At 39.8% G+C, this 9,261-nt stretch overlaps 2 protein-coding genes across 5 annotated transcripts; one reads left to right on the top strand and one right to left on the bottom strand.

The window, feature by feature from the left end:
* LOC148333774 (endonuclease domain-containing 1 protein) lies at positions 1-3,615 on the top strand. The gene is made up of 6 exons (XM_088301554.1): positions 1-57; positions 178-264; positions 363-463; positions 796-910; positions 1,460-1,616; positions 3,072-3,615. The coding sequence occupies exons 2-6, from the start codon at positions 187-189 to the stop codon at positions 3,461-3,463; spliced, it is 843 nt and encodes a 280-aa protein (XP_088157680.1). The 5' UTR covers positions 1-57; positions 178-186; the 3' UTR covers positions 3,464-3,615.
* Positions 3,616-5,007: 1,392 nt separating this feature from the next.
* Positions 5,008-8,917, bottom strand: LOC148333773 (homeodomain-interacting protein kinase 1-like). Of its 4 annotated transcripts, none has more exons than XM_088301094.1 (3): positions 8,783-8,917; positions 7,510-7,665; positions 5,008-6,422 (listed from the first exon to the last, which is right to left on the bottom strand). In XM_088301094.1, exons 2-3 carry the CDS (start codon positions 7,556-7,558, stop codon positions 5,188-5,190), a joined length of 1,284 nt encoding a protein of 427 aa, XP_088157220.1. In that variant the 5' UTR covers positions 7,559-7,665; positions 8,783-8,917; the 3' UTR covers positions 5,008-5,187. The 4 variants fall into 4 exon arrangements, with proteins under 4 accessions (XP_088157220.1, XP_088157219.1, XP_088157222.1 ...); XM_088301093.1 differs by lacking the exon at positions 8,783-8,917 and adding an exon at positions 8,496-8,737; XM_088301096.1 differs by lacking the exon at positions 8,783-8,917 and adding an exon at positions 8,272-8,449.
* Between the last annotated feature and the right edge of the window lie 344 nt (positions 8,918-9,261).

Genomic DNA, 9,261 nt, shown 5'->3' with positions numbered 1-9,261 from the left:
TGAAAGTCCCTCTCTCATCTCGGTGCACACTACGGCAGCTGACAAGTGTGAGGCCTGGTGAGTGGACACACACACACACTCACACACACACTATTTGCACAGTAAAAAATATTGTCTGGAACTATACAGTGAATTGACAACTCATATTTGTCATGTTTTGCTCTCTTCTCATCGAAGAAATCCAAAATGGACATCTTGGCAACTCTGTGCACTCTTCTCTCACTCTTACTTTTTGTTCACGCAGACCTCGTGGAGCAATTTGAGGTTCGTGTGGTGTATACCATTCGGGAATAGGAAGCATTTAACGAAATACTGTAAATAAGTTAGTGCTCTATGTAATATATATTCATATCTTGCCCAAGGATGGGCCTGAATGCTTGGAGTTTTTCTACAAAAGCAAAGTGCCAAGATGGGGCTATTCAACACCAGGCGCCGCTCGTCTCTGTCAGCGATTTGCCAACCGGTAAAAAGTGGAAATGTCATTTCCATACGACAAAATACACTCTGTGGACAAATGTTTTGAGATAGCTGATCCAGACTAAAATTGTAAGGTCCGAGGTTAATGATATTGGATGAGAGGGTATAGCTCACACACACTTTTGATGGTGACCCGTTGTCAGCGACACACAAAAATCATCCAAAATGAGTTGTTTACCTGTAAGACGAATGGGTTGTATATTTTTTTTTGGTCACACCTTCTCTTCCAAATCATAAGCAAGTGTGTCCAAAAACTTCACTCGTGCTGTACGTGGGGAGGAAAATAAGCACAACTCAACAGTCTCTGTACACTTCCAGGTACCACTTTGCCACATTGTTCGACACAAACCATCGGATCGCAATTTACTCCGCATACGTGTTCCAGCCTAGCAATGGAGGTGGACGAGAGAGGAGGTGGTTTGTCGAGCCTCAGGTCTGTCAAGCACTCAATAATACTACTACTACTAATACAAATTTTACACTGTATGAGTGTGTCTTTTGACGATGCCAACACATAATGAAGTAAGTCGAGTACCGGGTTCACCAACTTTTTTTGAAACTGAGAGTTAATTTGAGGGATACCGGTTAGACGCATTTCTTAAATAATAAATTTGCTTATATTATCTTTAATTCCACGTTATTAATCATTGATATGCTTTCAGTGATCACATTAATGATTTCGCATAATAATGACCGATAATTATTTTACAAGGAAGGAAATATGAATGTGAATATGCAACACCAAATAATAAATCCGCATTTACATTTTAAAATAGTCCATTTTAGAACATGCCTTGGAAATCACAATGTTTCATCGCCGGTGAGCTACTTGAAGAACAGGCCTGTGGGTTACTCATGTGGCCCTTGGGGGCAACATGGTGCCCGCATGCACCATGTTAGTGACCCCCTTGGCTAATAAATGGAGAGACAGTTGTGTTAGTTGTGACGTCTGTTTAAAGTGGAGTTTCTGGTGTTCTTCTAGCTGGTAAATAAATCGTGGCAAGCAGAGATGAAAGATGGTTACTGGTTGGGGAAAGATCATCCTGGGATCTACCTTGGGGAGAGACAAGCTCTCAATGAGGACTACACACACTCTGGCTTTGACCGAGGTCACCTGAACCCCAATGGACACCATGCAGGTGACCAAACTCTTATATTATATTTATTTTTGCACAGATATTTTTTTTTTTTTCAGCAGCTCCAATAGACAGTATTCATACAGTTAGCAAATTTGACTAACAATATATTCAGTGCATTATAATCCAACTGATGTTGTCAGTCATCCATTTTCTTGTACGGCTGATCCTCATTTCCGTTGTGTGTGTGTTGAAGCCTTTTCCATCTTTCGCGAGAAATATTTCACCCATGACTGTCAATAACAGGGAATATATAGACCAGCAATGTCAAACTCATTTTTGTCGCGAGCCACGCCGTAGTTATGGTTTCCCTCGAAGGTCCATTTTGAATGTATACCTTATGATCACCTTTTATGATCACTTATAGGCCTGCACAACAAATGGATTGATGACTAGTTTGGAAATTAGAAGACAGTCAAAAAAAAAAAAACAGGTCAACTATTTTTTACTATATTTTTCAATGGGGTTGCGAACAAAAATGCTTGTCATATCAAGAAACAAAGTGGACGCACATTATTTGCCTTCGCCGGACACAAAATGATTTGGCGTGGGCCTTGAGTTTGATACTTGTGATATCACTTCGATTCCTCTGGTCATATTTAGTGTTTTGAAACACTTTTTATTCATTTATCTTTATTTATTTTTTTAATTATAGGTAGATTTTATTTAATTTTGACTTTTCTTAAATTGTTTTTTATTTTTTTAGCACAGCTTTTTTTTTTTTTTTCAAAAATACTTTGGTTTGGTTTAGTTTTTATTACTTTTAGTTTGAAAAAAGAAGCTCACGAAGTATTGTGTCATAAAGTTAACTATACAATACACAAATGATAGTTTGAGCCTCCTTCTTCAGTATGAAGGCACAGCAACACCAAAATGAATTCATTTCAAATGAACCCCGAAGGTCATGTAAGAAATTAATTGAAAAAAGATGGAAACGGCAGACATTTTCATTATAATCATCGTTTTTAATTGGTTTTATAAACGGAAGTTGTCGTTTCAGTTAGTTTTTGTAAGTGTTGTCATTTTTATTTTGTTAATCAAAGTGTTTTTCAAGTTTAGTTCTAATTATTTTGTTGTTTTTCGTTAACTATAACAACCTTGCTCTGTACCAGTTTGAAGACACATGTGGTGCTAGTTAGAGAGCAAACCTTGGTTTAACATCATTCCCCTAATGGTCAAATTATTATCAATCTTTCCGGTACCGTCATATTTGTCCAGGCATGTTTCATGAATTAAATTTTTTTAAACAATTCTGTTGAACCATAATTGACACACTGATTTTCATTGACTAATTTTCATTACCTTTGTACTCATCTGATCTGATATTATTCTGATTTGGAAAAATATCACTTCCTTACTAACATTTTTGTCCACGTGTGTATTTCGAGGCGTGGCTTCAAAGTCTTCTCAGCCTTTGCCGCTCTTGCATTTTTAATTCCACTCCACTCCTTTCAACAGTTCCTGGCCGCAATTCCACGTTCACCCTCACCAACGTGGTTCCTCAGAACCCCAAATTGAACCAGAACGCATGGAGAATCCATGAGTCTCAGCTTAATGATCTTTTCCGTGAAAAGTGTGCCAAGGCCTACGTTTTGGTGGGTGCAGTACCTTCTGCGGGCAATTGGATTGTCAAGAACAATGTGAGGCGTGTCAACATCCCAGACTACCTGTGGAATGCGTACTGCTGTTTGGACAACAATGACAGGCCCATTCAGAACGGTGCCGCTGCAGCCAGGAACACAGAAGACAACTGGGTCGAGAAATTCTCTTTGGATGAACTTGGGGAGTTCTTGCAGCAGTTCTCAAATCAACCAGTAGGAGAGCTTTTCCACAATAGCTGCGCCGTTTGATTTGATGATTTATTTTTATGATTGTGCCAAAGTTGTATGCAGATTGTAAAGACATATAAAACGGCAAAATATGATTTATATTTCCCTTTCACAGCATTCAGGTGGTGCATTGGCTTACTACAAACAAATGAATTAAAGATAAGTGTCCCAGGTTTTTGCATGTGTCCTTTCCCACTCACATCAAAGACACGAACCATCCTCAACACTTTAGAAAATCTGTTGTGTACTGTAACTGTTTGCCTTATATTGAAGTTTTTTTGTTGTTTTTTTTCACAAGTGTAATATTGTCATTTACTGCCATTGACGGCTAAAGATGTCAAAGATCCAGTTTTTATTCTTAACTCGGCTGGTAGTGAATGAGTTAATGAAAGTAGCTACAGTGAATACTGGGGATGGGAATTTAAAAAGAATTACAATTCAGATTTCGATTCATCTTAACGATTTGATTCTTTATCAATTCTTTTATCGATACTTCTCGGGGGGGGACACTTAAACAAGTAGATAAGCAACCACATTGTTTTATGTCTGAATTGTATCTGTATACAAGATTCATTTTAACAGTAACATGACCTTACAAACCCAACAGTGTGGACTTGAGAGGTACACATCTAGGATTCCTCGATGGGGTGCCATGGGGTCAGAATAAAAAAACATTTGTTTTGAAAAGAAGTCTAAAAACATTGATGAATTCTTCTGTAGCAATTTACAAAATACAATCTAGATCAGGCGTCCTCAATCCTGTTGCAGCAGTGAGAGATGGAAAACAGGCAGGACACTGGCCTGAAAGGAACAGGATTGAAGACCCCTGACCTAGATTATTATGTGGCAATTACACAATAATCTCCAGTAAGATTTCAACACTCATATATGAACTGAACACCCAAACATATAACTTCATTAGCCAGTGACAAATACAATCAACTGAAGTGCGACTGTGTCCTGGGAAATTATTCTCCCCTGCCTCTGTGAAAGAAGCGAGCGATAAACTGGACAAAGTACTGCCATCTTCTGGGCCAGTCAGACTGTGTGTCCCACCACACAGCAGGTTCTATAATAAGGTCAAAATGGCACTAACATTAAGTTACCTGGAGTATTGACAGGAGACAATGAGGTTAGGCTGCCGCTGCTGCTAGGTAGAGCACTCCGGGGGGAATCAAAAGTGCGACCGTCATCTAAAAGTTATCGCATGATGTGTGTGCGAAGGCTTTTGTATATTGGCAGTGTTTCTTCCCTTAGATTAAATAGCAAACTTTCAAGTATTGTAATTTCCCGATGTTCTGTCTTGCAAGATGTAACCAAATCTTTGAATGTTATGCACCACAATTCTTGCTAGTCACGCTAGTGTTCAATGCAACATGCATGGTGAAGTCATTCCTCACATATGGAATTGATCGTATGGAAAATGGCAAACCATGCCAAGGAATGGAAACTCTGGGAAACGGTTCTCAACAATAACCGGTTTTCGATTCCCATCCCAAGTGAGTACAATGCCTTTTATTATATGTTGCTCACAGAGCAAATGCTTGAGACAAAGGGGTTGAGATTCCAGCTGTAATCAGATGAATACTACATTTAGCACAAAATCACGGCAGCAGACTGTATTTTGATGACAAGAAGTTGTAAAGATGAATCTGTGACTCAGACATCTTAATTCTTTTAATACTAAAAATACCATTTAAAGTAATTAACCTAAACGTAAATATTTGCTACTTGGAAAACTGGAATCAGTGTAGTAGCGTTGCCATGCGATAGAATGCAGCGGTCACTCTGCGTAAAAATTTACGAATCCTCTTCAACATACTCTTGTTGGACTCAAAGTCGGCTTTTGCATCCGAGGATGGGATTCGCAGCTGATCGAGCGACACGTCTTTGTTTGTCAGAGGGCTCAAACTGTCACTCCCGGCCTGTTGGACCATCGTAATGAAAGGATGCTGCAACGCTTGTGACGCAGAGATTCTTTGATGTCCGTCAAGATGCAACATCCGTTTGAGCAGGTCCAAGAAAGCCTTCCTGTTCTCCAGCTCACCCTCGGCCGTTTCTCCCTCAGGGGGCAAGTCAATCATATCTTCCAGGGGTTTGGGAAGCTCTCTGCAAACATCCTGATTTTTGGGTTTCTCATTGTTGGCCGCTTCAAACTCCTCTGGCGTCATGAGCCGATATTGAGAAACCCCAACCTCCTCATCTTCAGTGAAATAGTTCTCAGTGTATTTCCCAGCGTGAAGTAGGTGGTCGTCCGGTTGGCCCAGAACGCAGATGATATGCTTCATCATTTGATATTCACAGTTGACGGCGAACAGGTTTCCAGGGAGGAAAAGGAAGGCCATGATGCAGCCAACGCTCCAGACGTCTATGTTCTCGTTGTAAGGGAGGCCGAGGGTAATTTCTGGAGCGCGATATCCCACTGGTTGAATCTCCAACCCGAGCTTAATTTTGGATGTTGGAATCGCGTTGCCAAAGTCAATCAGTTTCACCTTCAAGGGCTGCTCCTTCCTATTAACAATCATAATGTTGGCAGGTTTGATGTCAGTGTGCAAGATACCGACCCGCTTCAGGGTGACCAAGGCCACGAGGAGCTGATGGGCAATGACACGTATTTCGTCCAGAGACAACGGCTGACGATGTCGCTCTTCCAGCAGGTAGATGAGATCACAGTCCAATACCTCAAACACCAGACAGATGTTTCCCTCATGCTCAAACTGTTCAATGAACTTGACCACGTTGGCGCTATCTGCATCCATAACACTGACCATCTTCAGTATAGACAGCTCTTTGTCTGTGTCATGTTTGATGGCGGGGTCATTTTTCAAGATCTTAATAGCCACCATCTCCGATGTGTCCAGATTTTTGCACACCGCCACTTTCCCATAGCAGCCTTCACCAATGAAATCCAGGACTGAGTAAGCATTGGACTTGCTGTACAAAACCTTCCCTATCTTGACTTCAGGTCTTGTTACTTTCACTGCAAAACAAGTACAGACAGGACACGACTGTCAAGTCAGCCGTCTAGTGTACACGACACAGAATAGATTAGAACACCTGAACACCTGTGAGGAGCGTGGCGGTTCTGGACCTGCTCCTTACGTAAAGTGCATGGCTGTCATAAAATTGACTCGAAAATACAAATGTTTTACAATAACAATAATGGTAATAGTGATAATAACAATTACTATGAATTTTTTGTACATCTTGACCTCCTAGGGTTGAGGGTGAGGGGCAAAAGCACAGCTGTCCTGGTTCTTAGGGGATGTTTGACCGATAAACGGGGGGCTGAGAAAATAATTGATATTTAGACCTTCAGTTACTTTATAGGGAGGTTTGTTTTTTGTTTTTGTTTTTTTCAGTAAAAGCAGTGGTGATAGACAGCATGAGCATGTTCAATATAGGAAGGAGTGGGTTTATTTTTTTCCAAAGAATATTTGACAAAATAGTTAAGCTTATAAGTGACCAAAAGGCAAAGAAAAATTCACATGTAAAGGTTGCGTCTGCCATTAACAAGAAATAACATCCAAAATGGGAAGGTTGCATTTATTCCATATGCACAGTAGTTCTAATTGAATTCTAACTGCATTGGCAATATTGTTTTGGTTCACATCATAATATATATGAAATGATTAATAAAGCCTACATAATGTAGTTGCATTTCCGCGATAAGTGCAAACATGCTTGTGTCTAAGGAATCAGATGCCAACATTTTAACTAAGAAATTAAATTAGTAATAACTTCAATTGATGTGCGGCTAACTGGCGCTGTAAAACAGCGAAGAACGCTCCACCTGGTTCATGTTTTCAAATCTCCCTCCTCTTTTGGGTTTTCATGTTAATAATAGGCTCCAGTGCACCCCTCGACCCTTGTGAGAAGCCGTACAGATTGTGAATAGATGGATGGAGGGATGAATAATTAATAATAATAATAATAATAATAATAATAATAATAATAATGATAATAATAATAATAATAATAATAATAATAATAATAATAATAATCATAATGCTCATCATAATACAGATTTTTCGTTTGATACATAACAGTCATCATAATCAACTTACTTGAAGAAACTGATGAGGCTGAGGACTCCGAGCTTGTCCATGAAGACATTTTCCAAAGTCAGCAGCTTTTCAGACGGCTAACCAGTCCAACTTTCCGGAACTTCTAATTTACTGACCGGTGACGTCATAGAGAGCGTGTTTGAATTGAAATTTACCCTTTCGAACACAAAGCCGGAGAAGAATGTCAGTTGTGGAGATCCCTTCGCTTTCAAGATGGCTGAATAGTTTTCTGTAAACTGTGAGCAAATGTATTTAGCATTGCTGAAATAAGGGTCGTCATAGCGAGTCATAATCATATTATATTTGTTCAACTGTGGACATCTATGGACGCAAAGTAACCTGCAGGCGTTTGTGACGTTAGCGACTGTTCGCTGGCTTCGTCTGTCTAGTTTTGTACATAACTACCACAATAAATGAACTCTTCAGTGAATGCAATATTATGTACACTAAGTGACGTTCAAAGTACGTGCGCTCTTTGCTTTGGTGTGTTGCGAGCCAGAATGTTCATTTGCGGCGTCTGCCTGTCTACACTGGTCTAGATCTGTAAAACATTAAGATAAGAGATGTAAAAAAAAAAATGTGAAAAGTATGAAACAATCGTCATTTCAAGGCAAGTCTAAGGAAACTTTTGCACTATTTTAATGAACTCCAATTCGGATGTTTGTAAAGCTCATCGCATGTTATATTCAATAGGAACATATTTTATAGTAAGCTCATTTGTTTGGATCAGGGTTGCATGAAAAGGAGGATGCAATGCGTTACCTCCTGGTGGCAAGTATGTTGCTTTAGCGAGAAAAAAGTGAAGAAATAAATTGGCTGCACGTTCGACATTTCGCACTGCCATTCTGAATTAGGGCCCGTCCGCAAATTACATGTTCGAGGGTGCTATATGTGGGACAAATCATCTTAAATAAATTATATTTTGAAAAAAAATACATAAATAAATCCGGCACGAATGCTGCTGGAAATAGTAGACCAATACTTACTACAGTTGAATATGGGTTGAAATTTTTCATTATGAAAAAAATACGAGGCGTTTAAGTTACAATAAACGACAATGACAAAAAAATATCCACCAAAAATCAAGTAAAACATATTTTCTCATTCTAATTGCTGTAGTTTTTTAGGCAAGTCAAGTCATATATATCCCTTCATCACATATAAAGTCTCAAGGGGCTTTACATGCTCACAGCTGAAAATATTCAAGACATCTCGTGATCGTAAACCCCCGGGAGGGCAAGCGAGGGGAAAAATCTGGGGAAAAAATATCAACCTTGAGAAGTGGCTGGGTGCTTACAGACAGAACGACAGTAGTGCGGCAAGACGGCGCAGTTGCCTGCTTAACATGTCTATTCTGACCCTGTGGTAATATAATGTTTTGCATGTTTTGCTGCTTGCAGTGCCTCCCTCTCCCCTTATTTTGTTTGTTTGTCCTCGGAGCAGGTGTTGTCCATTCATCCGCGCCTGATTACTGACACGCGATTGGTCAGAGACATTGTTTGAACAGCTCTCTGTCTGTATTCTCTCTCCTCTTGAGCCTTTCCACCACTGATGGGAAAATGAAGCTTCCAGATGCTTTAAGATTCCGTTGTGCTAATTGAGCCCCCTGTAACCGGCCCCTGTTCAGAATAGGGCGGAAAGCATACTGACTTTCTTCAACCCCTTTCTTTCTCTACTCACTACTTTCCAGCACCTTGAAATAATGGAAAAAAACATTTTTGCATGGTTTTGCATGGTCTAATAGTAAACTGC

This window comes from Idiotropiscis lumnitzeri, chromosome 7 (genome assembly GCF_059441095.1).
Source record: "Idiotropiscis lumnitzeri isolate Australia: NSW breed Sydney's pygmy pipehorse chromosome 7, RoL_Ilum_1.0, whole genome shotgun sequence".
Classification (NCBI taxonomy): Eukaryota; Metazoa; Chordata; class Actinopteri; order Syngnathiformes; family Syngnathidae; genus Idiotropiscis; species Idiotropiscis lumnitzeri.
The sequence above is the reverse complement of the archived record's forward strand: the minus strand, read 5'-3'. Positions and strand labels throughout refer to the sequence as shown.

What these genes read in the sequence shown, in the direction of transcription:
- LOC148333774 (XM_088301554.1), top strand. Translation starts at nt 187, where the DNA reads ATGGACATCTTGGCAACTCTGTGCACTCTTCTCTCACTCTTACTTTTT. An exon ending in TGTCAGCGATTTGCCAACCG is followed by an intron (nt 464 to 795) that starts GTAAAAAGTGGA and finishes GTACACTTCCAG; the next exon opens with GTACCACTTTGCCACATTGT. An exon ending in CCCCAATGGACACCATGCAG is followed by an intron (nt 1,617 to 3,071) that starts GTGACCAAACTC and finishes TCCTTTCAACAG; the next exon opens with TTCCTGGCCGCAATTCCACG.
- LOC148333773 (XM_088301094.1), bottom strand. Translation starts at nt 7,558, where the DNA reads ATGTCTTCATGGACAAGCTCGGAGTCCTCAGCCTCATCAGTTTCTTCA. An exon ending in AGCCTCATCAGTTTCTTCAA is followed by an intron (nt 6,423 to 7,509) that starts GTAAGTTGATTA and finishes CTTGTTTTGCAG; the next exon opens with TGAAAGTAACAAGACCTGAA.